Source organism: Lissotriton helveticus, chromosome 2_1 (assembly GCF_964261635.1).
Source record: "Lissotriton helveticus chromosome 2_1, aLisHel1.1, whole genome shotgun sequence".
In the NCBI taxonomy this organism is placed as follows: domain Eukaryota; kingdom Metazoa; phylum Chordata; class Amphibia; order Caudata; family Salamandridae; genus Lissotriton; species Lissotriton helveticus.
The window spans coordinates 988,514,110-988,533,896 of NC_136059.1; the positions used below are offsets into that span (position 1 = coordinate 988,514,110).

The 19,787-nt window shown below is 44.0% G+C and overlaps 1 protein-coding gene across 1 annotated transcript in view; it reads right to left on the reverse strand.

The window, feature by feature from the left end:
* Nucleotides 1–969: 969 nt before the first annotated feature.
* Nucleotides 970–19,787, reverse strand: part of PTAR1 (protein prenyltransferase alpha subunit repeat containing 1) — a 203,472-nt gene continuing 184,654 nt past the window's right edge. The window contains exon 7 of the mRNA XM_078675749.1: nt 970–4,321. Coding sequence (XP_078531875.1) covers nt 3,976–4,321 — 346 coding nt within the window. The 3' untranslated portion in view covers nt 970–3,975. The remainder of the gene's footprint in view (nt 4,322–19,787) is intronic.

Sequence of the window (19,787 nt, forward strand, 5' to 3'; positions counted from 1 at the left end):
AAAATGTAGGCAATGAAGCAATTAGATATCACATGTACTTCCTTTGTTTAATATCTTTCTAACCTGAGTGGTATTCATAGTTTTAATAGGGTATGCACCTTCTTTCTCTCAGTAATTACAAATGCTCTTATAATTTAAATGGTAATTTATAACCTGTTCAGACGGCCACTCTAAAGCACTGTTGCCACTTTTAGCAGACGATTGTTAGGAAATGTATTTATATTAGAATTGGTGATCTTGCAAAGATACTTTATGCAGCAGAGTCTGGGATACAGTGTAAGGTGCAGGTTCAAATAAGGTCATGGTACATTAATCTCTTCCATTTCTTTTTTATGAAGACGTGCTTATTTCTTAAAATAGTGTGGTTTTGTTTAGAAATTTTAGATTGACGAACATCTAGAGCTTGTAAACCCCTTTAAAATCAGAGCTGGTAGATCTAGGCTTTAGGAATATGGTTTAGAACACTAACACACAAGCTTTTGCTAATATCGCCATCAACAAGACCAGCACCTTAGATTCAACTCTGTCTTCATCCAGACGTAAGCTACTTGATCTTCTAATATCACTGAGAGAAAAATCTACCTCATTCAACTGAAAGGCAACTTACCATGCTTGAAGACTGTGGATTAGCCTCACTACTAGGAACATGTAACCCACAACAAAACACACAATTTGATCATTTGAGGTCATTCAACCTGATCAGAGGTTACAGAGAACATGTAAATTGCCTAATAAATAAATTGTGGGGCTTTACCTTGTCAACCAACAGACAGGCAACTTTCCCTGTATATTTGAGATCTACGGAAGTGTTTACCTTGAGGGTAATGGATCTGAATTGGCAATTTTACCTGCACACTGAATTTTAATAGAAAATGTTTTCACGGATGGACTGCTCATTATAAAATATGTGCTGAATTGGACTTCACAGTATGACATGATTTCTTTGAACAAAATACGGTGTATACTTCGTGTCGCTGAAATCTTTTATTGTCCGATACAATTTATTTCTCCTCCTTATTCCACCTCGCCTTAACGATCCTCTGATCCTCCTCTTTTTTTATTAAAAAAAAAGGTAGTATTGTGTAATGGATCCGAGCACTGCTATAATTCTAGATTTAATCACTTGTTTTACAACTTCATCCACTGACTTAATATTTTTAAATCTTCTGTTATGATGAGATCAATGTTATGGTGTAAATATTTGAGGAAATATTGTGATAATAATAATATAACATTTTTGTCAAATAAAAAATATTAGCAATGTGCCAACAAAAGTATTAAAAATTGAGGATTTCACAGCCAGTGTAAATTTGCTATTATCTCTTCAGTGCAAGGCGTTGCCGATATTTTAATGTGCAAATTCTTGATTTTCTGAACGTACCAAATCTTCAGAAAAGCAACAACCTGACTAGAACAAGAGCAAACCCTTACAGGAGTAGGTTTAATAAACATAAGAAAGCATGGATTAGCACAAACGTTTTTTTGTCAACTACATCAGAAAAAATATTTCGCTATATACAGGTGAATTAGAAGCTCTGTTTAATACACGGATGTGGACAGATGCTGCTTTCTGGTTTTATTATACAATCTAAATGTGTTACTTAAATTGTGGATCAGACTGTAACATCTTCTCCAAAGATGTAACTGTAAGGGATCTTAAAACTTGTGTAGATGAATAAGTGTCAAGTTATGGTCTGAGAATTCCTGTTGAAAAAGAAGACAACTACCACGAGTAGTGAGGCCCGAGAGCCACGACTTTACATCTTGTTTCAGCAACTATGTCCAATGGACAAATTTAAAGACCATAATCAACGACATAAACACAGCGATGCACGAGGCCCTATCAAATGCACAGAGAACATCAGTCATGTGTATCATCAACCATTAGGTCCTCAAGATCAGTACATGAGTCTAGGTGCAGAATTAAACCTTACTTTCATTTCAACGCTCCGAGTGCGGTCAGACCTTCCTTTCTTGCAAGCAGAAAAAAATTGTAAACGCACGTTATGTACAAACCCACTGGCTGAAACACTTTGGGTGATCTCACTAGCAGGAAGTAACTAGGAACCTGAGTTGGATTTAGCTTGAAAGTCACTTTTAATTGCCACAAAATAAAAATGGTGAAATGCACAGCAAAAAACCCGGCTGCCAATGGTGCTCACTCACCCCATTAGTGTCCTGACCCCCACAGTATGAAATGGCCCCTAGTGTGTTACTTAATAGCTTCCAGCAGTACTTATTAGCATTTTCTGCACATTAAGAGCTACTAGCTCGAAACACGCGTAGAATAACAATTTCACCCTAAACACTAATCTACTTCCAATTGATACTTAAAAACATATTACATTAAGAGCAGGACTCATAAAAATCACAGTGCTGGACAGAGTGGCTATTCGCACTCTGAATCCAAGATTCTATAGATATATACATTAACGCTAGTCTCCCTAACTATATGGTTATTTAAAGTGTAGTTTACAAGCTTTCGAAAATACTTTTGAAAGGTGCTTCAGTCTGAGAATAGAGGCCACATATGTGTTTAAAGATCTGGGATGCCAGATGCTTCCGTGTTCAACGCAACATTTTGTAGTGTAGAAACAGGTTAAGGAGGGCTAGTTTCTCAGTGTTTTGCCTTGTCTACATCAACTCTGGATGCGGAGCCTTTTTCCACTGTAATTACCAACCATGAACTAGGAAAACTACATGTCTGATCACTACAGGAAGACATGACTCGCAGATTGTGATAACATTATCCGCCAATTCGCCTTTACTGCACACTCACAATACATGAACACTCAAACACTAACACGCGCATGCCCATACAGGTATATGCCTACTTCCAAATGGCGCCCCACTACAGTGCTTTTAGTACAAATCTGTTCGAAATCTGAGGTTTCTTCGAAGAAATCATAATAAGCACATGGGTGCTGTGACAAGCAAAGGATAACAGAAATCAAAATAGCAATGCTGGATAAAAGTAAAAAAAAAAAACAATGAACAAGTCAGGTGTTAAAAAAAAACACAAAAAAAAAAACACAAAAGCAGCTGAACATTATCTGTTAACAAGTACCTTAGAAACTCAGTAATAAATGAAGAAACACCTGGTTCCAGTTTTCAAACATTCTTCCTGGCAGAACTGTGTGCTTCACCAATCTTTTGCAAAACGTTTAAGTGCGCCAAACACATTTGCAAATATCAATATGCCATGCCGTACCCTTATGACCATCTGTCTACAATATTTCTTATGATGCAGAGAGGAAATAAGATAAGATAGGGGCACGATGTGTAGTGTCCACCTTTGACTCAATCTTTGCTTCTTCAGAGCATGTGAGGTGCATCAAGCACCAGTACTGTGCCACACTGCAGTACAAAATGCCTCTCCCACGACAGAGCCGCCAGACCCTTGCTTCCGTCGCCACTTCCAGTACTGTCCAGCATTACTACACATTGGTCGTCTTCAACATGCTGAACGGTTACAAAGTCCCCTCTTGGTCAAGTACGTTGCATTTGTCCTTCCAGCAGCATTCTTGTTTTTGCGACCTCATTTTAGCAATACTGAGAAGATTAAGTATCTCCAGGTTCAAAGAGATAGTCTTCATGTGAGCTATATGGCTCAGATCAACACGCTTTAAATGTGCGGCTCCTTTCATGACACACTGGAATAAGCCATCGATGAAGGGGCTAAAGGAAGGGCATGCAAAGCGCACCCGGAGAGGTAACAGTTGGAGTTTATAAAAAAAGGAAAAATATTGACTTTTTTCACCCCTCAAAATTACACAAGCTGCTTTGCTTCCCATTGATCGTAATCCACAATATTTATGGGTGCTTACTCGGGTTATTTCCATGACCATGGTTTAAAGGGGAAAAAGCAGGCAAATCATGGCTATGAACTTTTATCCAAGATATGCCATTCTAAGCATAAGGGCCTACTGCACTATATATTAACCCTCTCATACTTCCTCAGGAAACCAGCAGATTTCATTGTCCTATAAAAGTGACCAGCCATTTCTTGTAGGCAGCGGCAAACCTGACTTGCTCGCTGTTTCTACATGTTGACAGCATACTATCAATGAACCCGAGCTCTGCTTCAGAGGAGGCGGACAGTTGGGCAGGAGCCCGCTTCGGGCGTTTGATCTCTTGAGAATAGCAACGTCTGTGGGAATATCGCTGCATGTCAACATCCATGGCATGAGCGTTTGGGAAGGCGGGTTGCCCGGTATGGTGAGTGCTATTTAATGATCCCTCACCGTTGCCAATGGCTGCAAGTCCTCCTGTGGTGGAAGATGAAGTCTCCAACTGATGCACTAGATAGAACACACGCCTCCTGTGGAAAAGAAATAAAAGAGAAAAAAAGTTATTAGGAGTCAGAACTCAGTTGCAATGCCACTCAACCAGCACACTCACTTCTTAACATATTCAGCAAATGCGGTATGAATGTCCCCGGAGTGCAGTGAAGATAAACATGCTAAACTCAGGGCACGAGTCGGGGGTTCCACGCGGGGACACGGCGTCCACCCACTATTTTCACAGGGTGGAAGCCGTCCCCCCTGCTAAGAAGTTGGGCCCCACAGAAATATGTTGAACTTGTCCCATTGTAATTTTGAAACACCGGGGCAAGTTTATCAGCTCCTGTACTTTGTCTGCTTTTGATTCCCAGCAGCAATGTGCAGGCAGCTAGGGGGCTTTTTCTCCCACCTCCAGCTGGGCCAGAGTTAATGGGCCATCAGGCCTCCTTTTGATCGAGTATGGGACTGGAGGAGTCCTGGAACCTCACAAACGCATGGGAGAAAACAAAAGCACACAGCTTATCACTTTACAGGTGGTTAAGAGCTGCATGCTTTTTACTTTGTTGTATAGAAGTACATCCACTGTAAGAATGTCAGATGGGCTGGTCTGTCTCAGCATTTACACAAATAACAATCTAAACAGCACTATTATATTTCTTTTATAGCGCTACTCATCCCCTTGCAGAGTGTTTGAGCACTTTGCATAACATACACATTATCCATTCCAAATAAAGCATGTAAGTGTGTAAATTAATGTACAAGATGTCTTACATGAGACAGTCAGGGTTACAAGGTGTAGGAGTCAAAAACACTTCATAGCTCACTGTAGTCTACTAGAAGGATTACAATTTATTAACTGCAAGTAACAAAAGGAACTGTTTATAGCAGTAATCCACTTACCTATCTACATAAAATAAAAATCTGTCATCTGCGTGTTAGATGATATATGCTTTGCAGGAAACAATTTAAAAAAAACCCATTTTATTGCATTTTCGGTTGGCATATGTTATAACATATACATATCAGAGCATCACTTCCAGGGGGGTCACTTTCTGTGATGCCACGTGGAATGTCACGCGTTGTGACGTCATGTGCTTTGCTGGTACGAGTCATGATGTCACTTGCATACTGCCTGACTTGAACAATCTGCCCACTTCTTTTTTAGGACTTGAGTCCTGGCTAAACCTAATGGTTAATCAGCACAGATTATGCTGAAAATAATTGTAATATCTAACTAACAGGCGTGTGGCTGCTGTGAAAGGGTTTCAACATGTCCCTCAGAGAGCCAAATCACTTCGGGGTGCGGAGGTTCGGGTCGTGCAAAACCAGAATAGTTATTCCATTAGTATATGGTCTCACCAATTAAGTATACACATTGACATGAGCCACAATGTGACATGTGAAAAAAGCCTTACAATTTTGACACAGTAAAGTCATATTGTTACACTACATGATACAACATGTAATGCCAATCTGGGCCGGATTTAGCTCTGGTGGCGCCTGTTGAGTCATTGGTTTTTGGGACCCCCCCCCAATGACCTTCTCCGCAAAATCCTTCACTACCACCCTCCACCAGTGCCCCTCATGTCTCCAAAGCCACTCTCTTACATACATTGAATTTTTTTAAAGCACTGTTTGGGTGTGGCTTTACTAATGAGAATGTATTGCTACCCAAACGAAACCTTTTCAGTAACATTAGGCATATATAATTAAAGGCTGGGGAAAACATAACGTCCTAATCTATACTATGCAGTTGGCTTGCATGCAGCTCTTTGAGGACAGCTCCTAAGTCACTGCCCTATATTAGGACTGTAAATTGTGAACTACAAGAGATAAAGGATCTCTGGGACAAAAGCAGTAACCCACTGAGCTATCCACATAAATGCATTCTGTAATCTGCATAGTAGACGTTCTTTCTCCACTACTTTATGGTGAGTGAAACCGCCACGAAGCAACACTCAATCCCTCTTCCGCAAGAAAATTAATCACCAGAGTTATCTTTACATTTTTGTTGTTGCTTATATCTGCAGGATACACCAAATAAGTTATTTATTTATTTCTAATCCCCCAAAGTCAGCGCCAGGTGCGGTTGTGCCTGTCACACTACCCTAAGGCCAGTCCTGATGACAATGGTAGGCTATGTTCTATTTCGCCAGGTATTAGTTCACGAAGCTGAGGTTCATCTTAGGCAAACCTTACAAGACAACAGCTTGACATAAAACTTTACTAATAGCAGATGATCAAACTACTTAGCTGTAAGAAAGTGCACTCAGATCCCTTTTGTTCATGTGATTATCCTGTTTTGAAATTTACAATCTAACAAGGATGAATCACTTACTTTTCTTTGTACCGAAGCCATTAATGCCCCCAAAGAAGGAGGACTTCCCTTCGGTTTTAACATCTATCGCTTTGGTTCTGCATCACAAGTGAAGACAAGGAAAATGCCTAATGCGGACCATAAATGTACTGAGTTTAGGCACCGCAAGCATTGTAGTCCACAGTAGCAGGTAAGTTACCCGTTCAATTAACATGTCCATAAAATTCAACATACAGTGTACATACATTCCTGTTTTACAAAGCAAACACAAAGAGATGATGGACGGAGCGCTGAAACTTTTCAGACACTCACCCCCAGTCACAGATCTGGGTTAAACCCATCATCGTTCTTTAGCTCACTTCGTCACCTCAGTTCAGACCCAGCTATATGCAAACCAGTCTTTTTTAAAAAAAATGTGTTTATTAAAGTTGCAGGGCAATCATATAGCAGTTACAGACATAATCAGATATTCTCATTGAGATTATTAATGTTAGAAACGTCCACTGCAGTATATAGGTTAAGGATACAATTTTCATAGAAACAGTTGAACAAACAACAAGTTAGGCATTAGTCAGTACAATCTAATAACATGTTCTCACTCATCAGCTTGTACCTGTAAGAGTAATCGTCGACATACTCGCCCAATCGGGTTATGGAAGGTCAATGCAGAATTGTGAGACAGTGCAAAAGGATACATATTAGACATAAATAGAATCAGATAGCAGACATCAGTAGGCGGTGGAACCAAATAACATCAAACAGTCAGCTAAGTCTAGGTGTAGCAAGCAGGAGTATATGTAAAAATGAATGCATCACGGTGCAGCCGGAGAACTCCGGAGATCCCCTGTTCGCCCAGTATCACTCACTCGTGGCTCAGGGGTAGAAGTCCCAAAATCGGGGGCATGCTTGCTGTCTTTACTCCACCTCAAGAATGGTTCCCAGATATCTCTTGGACGGGAGGCAGTGGGCATGAGTTCCCAGTAATGACCTAGTTGTGTGTGCCCATACATCACATCCGCCAACCATGCAGTAAATGTGGGCAAGGTCTTGCGTCCCCATCTTATAGCCACCTGTCGCCTTGCATATAAAAGCAGTAGGGCATGTAATTTCCGGTTGGCAGGCTCTGTGTCCATCACACCGCCTAGTAACCCAAGCCCTGGGGAGGGATCATCTGTTCTCGTGAGGATTTGGTTAATTGCATTAAAAATTTCAGACCAATAGGTAGCGAGAGAAGGACAGCCCCAGGCCACATGTAGGAAGGAGGCGTGGTCAGCTCCACACTTCCAGCATCTAGCATCCTCTTTTATACCCATACGGTGTAGAGCAACTGGTGTGCGATAAAACCTGTGCAAGAATTTGAAGTGTATCAGTCTGAGTTTATAGTTGGGGGAGAGGTCTAACAATTGCTTGCAGCAGAAAGACCACTGGTCCTCTGTCAGGGGTTCATCCAGGTCAGCATTCCATGCACTCATAGAGGCCGGAACCACAACAGGGGCTTGTTCCTGCATAGAGTTATACAGGCGAGATACCAGTTTTTTGGGAGAGGCTCTGGCCAACACATTTTGCAGGGCAAGTAATTGCGGTGGTTCTTCTGGGAACTGGTCCCAGAACGCTTTACAGGATGATTTCAGTTTGTGGTAGGTGAATAAGTCCCTGAAAGACGGAGGTGTTCCATCATTTTCCGTCCTAGGTTCCTGAAACGTGCCATTGGGATACAGGTCAGCAAAGGTGTGCAATTGTGCACCATGAAGAGAAATCTCACCTCCACTTTCTGCCAAGCAAGGCAGCATGGGGTTACGCCTCAGGGGTATGGCTGGCGCATAGAGGAGAGGGAGTTTAGCTCTCTTCTGGAGTTCTCGCCACAGCCAACGGAGAATATTCGCTGTATCAACATCCAGCGAAGGCCGCGGAGCTCCCTGATAGAGAGCAACACTCAGCGGTAGCGGAGCCACCAAATCTAACTCCACAGCAACATGCGGCTGATAGGGTGTTGGGTAAGCCCAGAAATGTATAAATTGGGCCTGTGCGCAGAGCGCATAGAGCTGCATGTCAGGTGCGCCCAGCCCTCCCTGTCGTAGTGGCAGTGACAAGAGAGCCCAGGAGAGTCTAGCTGGACTCCCAGCCCAGACCAATGTCAGCAAGTGAGATCTTAGACAGGTGAAGAAGTGTTTAGTGAGAGGAATTGGGATGTTGACAAAAAGGTAAAGAAACTTTGGCAGTACCACCATTTTAGCAAGTGCAATCCTCCCTGCCAGAGATAACGGGAGTTTCGTCCAGATAGCCACTTTGCTCTCGTGCCAGTCTACCGCTCTGCCAAAGTTCAATGACCAAACGTCCTGTATATTTCGGCTTATCCAAATGCCAAGATATTTAACTGCATCCACTTCCCAGCGTAGGGGGTAATCAGAGTTCACCTCGGGAGTCTTGTCCGTTAAGGGGAAGACAACCGATTTGGCCCAGTTAATGGACACGCCAGCCAGTCCACCAAATCTCACGAATTCCAGAAGCAGGGGATTCAAATTGTCGGCTGGGTTGCGGATGTATAGGGTGACATCATCCGCATACAAGGAAATCAGCAAACTACGAGTGCTGAATCCTATGCCTCGTGCGGTATGGTGCTGTCTAATCCTCGCTGCAAGGGGTTCCATTGCTATGGCAAATAGCAACGGAGACAGGGGGCAGCCCTGTCTCGTGCCGCGCGATATGTCAAAGGGCTCAGAAAGTAGACCATTCACTCTCACTCTCGCTTTGGGCTTAGTGTATAGGAGCCATATCAGATTTATAAATAAAGGGCTGAATCCCATTCGTTCCAGTATCCGAAAGAGGTAAGGCCATTCAAGTGAATCGAAGGCTTTTGTGGCGTCTAAAAAGAGCACAGCAGCCTGTTCATCAGGGTGGAGGTAGTGGAGTACCGAGAAAATGGTTCGTAGGTTATGTGAAGTCGCTCGTCCCGGTATAAAACCAGATTGGTCCGGGAGGGCAATCATTGGGAGTAACGGTTGCAGCCTGTCAGCTATTATCTTCGCGTATATTTTCACGTCTACATTGATGAGGGATAAAGGCCTATAAGAATCCAGTGACTGGCTATCCTTATCTGGGTTTAAAAGCGTAATGATTAACGCTTCACGCACTGACTCTGGCAGGATTCCTGCCTCCAGTGCCTCAGTGAAGACGGCATGAAGGCGCGGAGCAAGTTCGTCTGCGTGCGTTTTATAAAATGCCGTAGTGAGCCCATCTGGTCCAGGGGCCTTATTCAATGGGAGTCCTTTAATGACTTTAACTATGTCTTGGATTGTGACTGGAAGGTCCATATATTGACGATGGGCATTATTGAACCATACCAGGGCTATGGAATCTAAGTATGCGTTAAGGGAGTCCAGTGTCATCATGTGTTGGGACTTATATAAGTTGGAGTAGAAGGATGTGAATGTTTTGGCGACCTCCTCATGACCTATAACTACGTCACCTGCAGGATTAGTAATAGAGTGGATGTATGTGGTTGGTGCAGTAGTTGAAATGAGTCGGGCCAGAGTTCTGCTAGATCTGTCACCCTCGCCATACCTCAGAGCTTCAGCTTGTTTGCCGAGAAACTTTAGTTCTCGCTGTGCCTCCTCTGTGAAGTCTAAAAGTTTAGCTTTTATTTGTGTAGCAAGGTCGGGCGAAGGGCATTCACAAAAGCGTGTCTCTAACTCTTTAAGCTCTTCTTCCAACCCTCGCAAGGTGTGTCGGATTGCTTTAAGGACGCCCGCCTGTCGTGCTATACACTGCCCCCGTATGATAACTTTGAACGCATCCCATAGAATCGCTTCTGTGGACACAGAACCAGCGTTATTTTCAAAATAGTGTGTGATATCAGTTCGAATCTCTTCCGTAAAGGCCATGTCTAGCAGCGCATGCGGCGGTAGGCGCCAGGTAAAGGCGCGGGTGGGTATACCTGGAATCTGGATTTGTAAAAGGCATGGGGCATGGTCCGATAGTGATCTGGCCCGACTGCACACATCCACAGTCCACGTAGCAACATCCTGTGACACCAGCCAGAAGTCTAGCCGTGACCAGGCCGCATGGTGTCTCGATATGCACGTTCCCTCCCTAGAGTGTGGATGTCTCGCCCTCCATATATCTAGTAATGTGCCCTCTGTGATAATATCTGTCAGTGCTTTGCTTGCGTGTGGGTGTAGCGGTCTAGGTGCGCCCTTACGATCTAAAGAGTCATTCAGCACAGTGTTGAAGTCCTCTCCCCATATAATCGTGGAGCAGTTTGCCAGCAATATCTGAGCCCATAGTGATCTAAAGAAGTCTGGGTCATCGACATTTGGTCCATAAACCGTCACCAGTACCACCGGTTTCCCCAGTAGGGTTCCGTGTACCACTACATATCTACCATCCGTGTCAATATGCACTGTATGTTCCCTCCAGTCTAAGCCTTTACGTATTAGTATAGCCGTTCCACGGGCATAATTGGAATATATGGCGGAATATATGGAGCCCCATCTGGAATGTTTAAGTCTCGGGGACGGCGCCGAGTTGACATGTGTCTCCTGTAGGAAACAAATATCTATGCTGTGACGCACAAGATATCCATGCATCAGTCTTGCCTTCCTGTTATCATTTAGACCACGGATGTTCCAAGTCAATATCTTCGTCACCTCCATCGATCTACAGGCAGTCTCTCAGTTGTGTAAGTAAGTCGACCCACCTCAAACATAAGTGTGATATCATCACAAACATTTAGCCATGCATTGCAGTACTGACCAAGTGCCAAACATTCCAACAACCCCAGCCTCCCCCCTCCCACACCAACCCCCCAATTAGGTTGTGATAAATTCCCACCCGAATTATGCATACCCTAAGTATAACTAACAGTTGCAAACAATGGGAGACACCCCTTAGAGGCGCGGTGTCCCGAGCATACACCCCTGCTTACACAGGGTGGCTGTGTTATCACATTCTGACTTGCAGGCAACCTAGAAGTAAATGTAATGAGGATGTACAAGCCCACCTACGAGGCATACCGTCAACACCAGCATATAAAATTACTTGTGCCAGAATAGGCCTATCATAGAGTACATGCAGTGTAGGTCTTCACGGGACCACGTAGAGCATAAAGAAGCCGAATTCACCAGGGTGAGGGAGCAAAGTAAGTAGCACAAAAGGAATTAACGAACATGGAGTCGGTAAAGTCAATCATTGTCGCTTAAGCGGTTCTCTGCATCCTCTAGTTGCGTCGATTTCCTCTTAGACCTGGCTCCACATATCTGTTTCGCAAATTTCAGAGCGGATTTAGCATCAGTAAAGTAGTTTGTGGTGCCTTCGTGTATTATCCTCAGTTTCGCCGGGTATAAGAGTGAGTAAGGGATTTCCGCTTGTAACAGAAGACGCTTAGCCGGTAAAAACTCCTTACGCGCTGCCTGCACTAAAGGGGTAAAGTCGGGGTAAAAAGAGACAGCGTTACCTTTATGAGTGATCTTCCCCTTCTCCCGTGCAAGGCGCAGTATCAAATCTCTATCCTGAAAATTGACCAGCTTTACCAGGATAGGTCGCGGCGGCGCTCCCACTGGTGGTTTCTTACCCAGTGATCTATGTGCCCTTTCAACAGTAAACACTGGCGACAGGTGTGGGTCAAAGAGTTCGTGTAGCAAATCCGAAATGAACACCTCCATCTTCCCGATGGCTGTGGTCTCTGGAATTCCGGTTATGCGGACATTGCATCTCCGAGAGCGCGCTTCCAAATCGTCCGCCTTGGCGCGTAGCATCTCAATCTCCCGTTCCATGCTAGTGATGTGCTGTTTGGTTTCCTGTTGGAACTCGCAGCATTCCGTGTTACGATTCTCTAAGCAGTCCAGCCGCGTCTCATGGGTGTCAACTTGGGTCTTCACAGATTCCAATTGGGATGTCATGGTGTCCAGCTTGGTATCTATGCTCTTGAGGCTGGAGCGTACTCCTAGCAGCAGCGCCTTGACGTCAATGTCCTGATCAGCCCCTTGCAAGTTTGCTTCTGCAGTCTCAGATTCTGGATCAGTCTGCTTTGCCTGGCGCCGCTGCTCAAACGTTAATTTGGGTTGGCGGGGGTCCCCTTTACCCATCCTAAGTGCTCTCGTGGGGTTCCTTTCACGCACCCACAAGTTGCAGTCGCAGAGAGTCTGGCGTGGTCAGGAGATCGTTTAGGTATTGTATAGGCGCAGTTGATGGTGGTCGTCTTATACCCAGGTGGAGTATGTGCGGTCAGTGAGATCGGGCAGCAAGTATATCAGTAGGTAACTGCGCAATGCACGCTCAGGATAGTGGTCGCGCTGAAGTGCAGTCACAGCGGGGGTTCCATTATGACCAGTTAATCATGGGCATGAGATAGCGCGCGTTCGTGCACCGTTGCGCCGTCTAACCGCCCAACAGTCGACGTCGCAGACCTCAGATTACAAGTATACGTGGCGGGATCGCGCACAGTCTATCCGGGGCCAAGGCAGACGTCAGGCGAGTGTTTGACGCGTCCCCCGCTGCCTCTCCGCACTCACAGCCACCTGAAGCGATTTTAACTTACACCATCAGCGCAGTGTAGCAGCGCCACAGCAGATTGGGCACTCCAGGCGCCCCTCGGATCAACAGCGGCAGCGCAGCTCACCTTCTCAAGTGCAATGAGGATTCAGCAGCTACGTCAGTCAAGGCAGCATGCGCTCAAGCCCAGGTGCCCCGGTCAGCACGAGACGCAGATGATGCAAGTCGGGGAAGCCGGGCCGCCCTCACAGAGCGCCAATGTGCATACAGATGATCCCAAGTCAAAATGGCGGCGCGCTCCGGTCTGCGAGTGGCCGGCAAATAGGGACTCCTCAGAGCAGCACCGCAGCCCCAGGGATGTCGCTGCAGAGATGAGCGTCCCGACGATACCTCGTTCCGTTTTCCGATCGCCTGTGATCAGGTCAGGAGCACGTCGCATTCAGGCCACCGCAGCATCGGGTGAAATTTGGTGCATGCAGCGGAGCAGGGCAGCACAGCAGGCAGACCGTAGCGCAGCTGCACCTCGGCGGGAGTTCCGAGGTGGAAAGTGGTCGAATTAGGCACTCCTGGGCTCCGAGAATTGGTGTGCCGGTGCCGTCAGCTGCCCACCACCCTCCAGTGTATCGTGGATCAAGATGTCTCGCAAACAAGGTAGGATGCTTCAGGATTAATGACACAGCCGGCGGAGCTCGCTAACCAAGCGGCCATTTCGCTGCTCGGTCGGCCACGCCCCCTGCAAACCAGTCTTGACCCTGTGCCTCGTGGGAACAGTCCAGCCCGAACTGCCAAGCCAGGTCTTCGCTGAACTGGAAACAAGCATCTTGGGACCGGTTTTGTGGTAACACCCCTCTTCAGCCAGGCTAGCTTGAACCCAGTGGCAAAGCGAGCAACGGACCCACGTCTGGGCATACTCTGCCAACTTAGGGCAAACAAAGCAAACTCAAGGAGATGATGGACGGAGCGCTGAAACTTTTAAGACACTCACCCCCAGTCACAGATCTGGGTTGGATCAATCATCGTTCTTTAGCTCACTTCGACCCTTTGGTTCAGACTCAGCTATATGCAAATCAGTCTTGACCCTGTGCCTCATAGGAACAGTCTAGCCCGAACTGCCAAGCCAGGTCTTCCCTGAACCGGAAACAAGCATCCTGGGACCGTTTCAGCAGTCCATCCATCATCTCCTTGTGTTTTTCCTGTTTTACTAACCACATCCATAAGGGAGCTATATTCAGACTGACTGCTAAAGTGATTCCCGTGCTTACAACACCACACTACTCCTCTGCTGAAAGTGGTATTAACATCTATACATCAGTTTTGTTTGAAAAAAGCATAGGCTATACAATAGTACTGAAATATAAGACTGCACATCAATAAGGGAGCAGCAGCCCGGTACATTTGGTCTGATTGAATAAGAGAGGAGCTCTCAGGAAGATGCTAAAATTTCAGTCCATAACATAAAACAAACTGGACAATTCATCTAAATTTAGGTTCCATTCTACCTGAATTTTTTTTTTTGTTGCCAAAAACAATAAGCAACTGTTTCCAATTTCAATGAACTTTCACAAACTATAAACAGAAATGTAAAGTTCTCCTTATATGAAGGTATGGAGTACTCTCCGTCCCACGGCACAAGAATTGATATTGGGGGCATGACTGAATAATTTTGACGAAAAGCAGAAATCAACTTTGAAATTTGCTGGTGGGTGTCCAGAACAACATTTATAGTGTCACATGGAGGACCAGCAGAAAACACTTGAACATACAAAGCCTTAGCCTTGACAGAACAGTAGCACCTGGTTTGAGTGCATAACCTTGTGGATCCTCAATACAGGTCTCTGGAGTAGTGTCTAGTTCTAAAACTGTGCCCTCTTGTATGGGGAGCTAGCTAATTTGCCTGCTAGTCTCAGGCAAGCACAAGTATTAAGGATTTACACATTTTTTTGAAACAGTTTAGACATTAAACTTAAAGCACGGTAATCATTCAGTTCAATTTATTTAAAAAAAAAAAAGGTTTATATGAACTTTCTTTTAGTACTCGATTCAACAACTTCAATAGTCAAAAAAACATCTTCACCATGATGTTTACAATGAACATAAATATATGTAATTAATTGATACAGTTTTCTTTCTTTAAGCAATGTAGATGTTCGTTGCCCAATGCATTTCGCAACTTTTCATTGTCCCTTCGTCAGGGGCAACACTGTGAATCAAAAAACCATCAAAAATAAACAAATATGTTCAGCACTTAGGGGGATCTGTAAGTTCAGCTACACATTACTGTAGCATAATGCCACATAATTAGAGGTCATCACAGTAAGATAAATAATGCATAATTGCAAAACTAGACGTGTTATGTAATCATGAATATGAAAGACAGCGTGCAAAGACATCATCACCTTTGTGACAAGAATGTGTGCAACACCTTCACAAAATCCACTTACTCTGAACTTAAGAAAAAAGGAAAAAACCTTCCGGTTGTAATGCTAAGCAGTTCAGCTCTTCTATATTCTGTTTAATGAAAAGAACATATAAATCAACCAACCATCGCCCCAAAAGTGTATCAACGTGACTAATACATTCTCAATGGATACACATACTATTCTAGATTAATGCCGATATCGCACCACCTAGATGTATAGATCGAAACGCAAACAATGAGAACGAAATTCTACTGAAGACATCATCTAGTTAAAAATCATATCAATCTAATACCCGCACGTACCGTGGTTAGCAAATCCTTATTCACCCTTCAGAAGGACTTGAGTCGTTAGAGTGTTGTTGTATACCTTAAGGTATACACTCTAATGACTCGAGTCTTTCTGAAGGGTGAATAAGGAATTGCTAAACACGGTACGTGCGGGTATTAGATTGATATGATTTTTAACTAGATGATGTCTTCAGTAGAATTTCATTCTCATTGTTTGCGTTTCGATCTATACATCTAGGTGGTGCGATATCGGCATTAATCTAGAATAGTATGTGTATCCATTTAGAATGTATTAGTTATGTTGATACACTTGTGGGACGATGGTTGGTCGATTTATATGTTCTTTCCATTAAACAGAATATAGAAGAACCTATCAGCTTAGCATTACAACAGGAAGTTTTTTTCCTTTTTTCTTAAGTTCAGAGTAAGTGGATTTTGTGAAGGTGTTGCACACATTCTTTTCACAAAGGTGATGGTTTCTTTGCACACGGTCTTTCATATTCATGATTATATAACAGCTGGTTTTGCAATTATGCATTATTTATCTTATTGTGATGACCTCTAATTATGTTGCATTATGCTACAGTAATTTATAGCTGAACTTATGGATCCCCCTAAGTGCTGAACATATTTTTTTATTCTTGATTATGTTTTTTGATTCACAGTGTTGCCCCTGACGAAGGGATAATGTAATGTCCCGAAATGCATTGGGCTACCAACATCTGCATTGCTTAAAGAAAGAAAACTGTATTAATAATTTACATATATTTATGTTCATTGTAAACATCATGGTGAAGATGTTTTTTGACTATTAATGTTGTTGAATCGAGTACTAAAAGAAAGTTCATATAAACGTTTTCTTTAAAATAAATTGAACTGAATGTGTACTATGCTTTAAGTTTAATGTCTAAACTGTTTAAAAAAAATGTGTAAATCCTTAATAATTGTGTGTGCCTGAGACTAGCAGGCAATTTAGCTAGCTAGCTACCACTTTTCATTAGAGTGTTTAGGTACACTCAATCAGACATAGCACGCTGATCGAAAGATAGAATTTAACCAGACCATAAAAAGTTTAAAACACAAGGAGTGCATAGACCACCCACTTACTCTTGTATGGGGAAGCTTGTAAGCTGAATCCACGGGGGGTATCACCAGGCTTACGAAAGTTGCAACAGAGTAGGCAGGATCTGTACCAGCAGGGGAGGCTGAGAGCAAAGAGCAGAATCCTTAGACTTCAATATTGCACTTAACACAATCAAGGAGTCAGAGCTAGAAGGGATTTAGCAACTCCTGATCCAGTTGCTTATGATCGATGAGCGATACAAGTTCTTCGTGCCCATAACAGAGTTCTCTACTCATGTGGTAGGTCAAAGGGGGCAGCGTGGGGAGAGTCTGAAGAAGAACAAGTCCTGATGCGAAGGAACACTAAAAAAGCCTCATGATGGGGCTGTGGTTTTCCTTCAAGGTCTGGATCATCATGGACATGGTGGGTAACACGCAGCTAGGTGCGGTGTGCTTGTGACCTCCCAGGCTAGCTGGGTGATGGCATGTTGTGCTTGGTAGTGCCTCTTGTTGGGACAGAAAAGTCACCGGCCGCCAAGACCCCCCCCATGTAAGCGCTAGCGTTAGCCTTAAAATTGCTCCAAGAGGACTGGACGTTTGGAAGTATCCTCATTGGCGAAGGCTGAGTCCGAGTTGGAAGGCTGGATTGTGATCCGTGTTGTGGAAGGTACAAGTTCCGCAGGCGCCAAACAGCAAGAGGAAGTTCACTTCCTGTTTGGGTTCTCGGGTCTATTGTTGAGACTCGAGGTTCCCAAACAGGAATAATGCGCCTGTGCAAGCTTCGCGCCGCGCACTTCAACTGAATTTAGTCAGGAGCAACTGCTATTTTTCCGTGCTCTGACTATGACCTCATAGCGATTCTGATTCTAGTTTTTTGTGCTCTGTTCTCGCCTTCGCTACGCTCCTTTAGCCTAAAACTAGCGTTTGGAGGGAATTTTTAATTAAAAAACTTTCTTGTTTTCTCAGCAATATTTGAAGGGACCAGAGCCTCCATTCAACATTGCCAGAGATTCCAGTCAGCATTGAGGGACACGAGAGTGGGAGAGTTACTTCAGTGAAGAGAAGTACTCTCCAGCTATCAAGGAAGGGGTTTCAGTCTTATTTTAAGTGCGCAATGACTGTTCTTCGAGTCTTCATAGAACTAAGCAGCGTCCAGTCAGTAGCTATTGTGCACAAGTGACTTGCCAGCAGTAATGTGCGCACTTTATTTCATGACAAGAGATCTGCAGAGGGCTAAGGACAATTTTGAGTGCAGCGCTTAGAGACTTGAGTAGTGTAAGCGCTTAGAGACTTGGCAGTATTGAGAGCGCTTAGGATTCATCAATAGAGAGAAGCGCATCAGAGACATTATCCTAATTTTTTTCTTGTGGATTTTTCATTCTCAATTTTGATTCTTGAGTTTTACAAAAGACTTTCAATGACTATGGAGTTATTTTTTGAAAACTGCAGTTGTGTAATATAAGAGCAACAGTTGTCCACATAAAAAGTAAGCGCTATTTATCTGCAATTGGCGCACTGTGAGTTGATCAAGTATTCTTTCAGTCAACCAAGATATGCAGAACAACTCACCAAGAGAGAAGCTAATTCCTCAGAGTAAATTGGTAACTTAGTAAGAGTTAGTTTATTTAGTGTAGTAAATGAGAGTTAGGGACAACAATAATTGTTTGTGCGTACTTGCAGGTGCCAGATAACATAGCAGAAGAAGGCCACCAGCTGAGGCAGTCTCTCTTGTTTGTTTTCCCATTCCCCTTTCTCCCGAACTGAGTTTAGTAGCAGTGAAGCCTATTACTGTTGCTGGTGTCGGTAAAGGGAATTGGAGGAACAGTCATCAGCTCCTGAGGAGATCGCAAAACCAGATTTGACACCTGCATAGTAAAGACATGTGACCCTGCCTGAGTGCCCAACTGTATTGTTATCTGGATCCGTAATGCTGTGTTTGTCACAGACAAACACGGATCATGCCTGTGATCCATGACAAAGGCCTGTCTCATGGATTGCGGTCTTTTTGGACTGGGAGTGGCACCCCAAGTGCTACCCTCACAGTGGTGGAAAGCTACTGCCTTCACCAGGAGTTAAACAGCATAAATGCAGCTGTGGCAGCATACCTTGTAATGATCAGTAGTAGTGACCAGGTCTTTTCTACCCTGTGTCATTGGAATGAGGCCTCCAGCTCACTTACCATTTTAAAAGATCCGCTGCTGTGTGTTTAACTCACCCTTGGCCTACCACCAATTAAAATAGAAGTGTGAGCATAGTGAAAACATGTGATGAGTGTATGTGAGTTCGCAAGACATACACTACACAGAGGGTGCAGTGTGGGACAGTGTGCACATGGTAATATGTGTGTACTGGCCGGAAGTGACACAATCTAAAGCAGTGCACATGTCAGTGGATGAAATAAGCAGAAATGGAGGCCAAAACTCCAAAAGAAAGGAGATTAGATGTTCGCAATTGAGTTGCCAGTTCCCCCAGAAAAACAAGAGGAGGTGGCCAGAAAGTGAAAAAAAGAACAGTTCACAATGGAAGGAAGAAAGGCCACGTTAGAAGGAGAGACAAACCTGGAGAGATTATGAGGATGTAAGAGACTGACAAAGCGGAGGAGAACACAGTTCTAACAGTTGAAGAAGGCAGACTTCAGAAAGACTAGGACTAAGATGCTGATGAGAGCCAAGTACTGAGCTCCCTAAATGGCATGATCAGAAGGGGGAAGGGCCTTCAGTCTACTATCCACCAGCAGTTTTATGACTATCGCTAACACCTGTGTTTCCAGGTATGACAGTCTCCCTACTGCTGCAAGAATGTATAGACTGGAAAAGGGTTTTTGTGCACAAGAGGTACAGTGACAGGATACAAGTTGGGTTTGCAATACATTCTAGTAGGAAAACAGGCACACAACCAAAGGCTCCCTTATTCCACTGCCAGTGGCTGG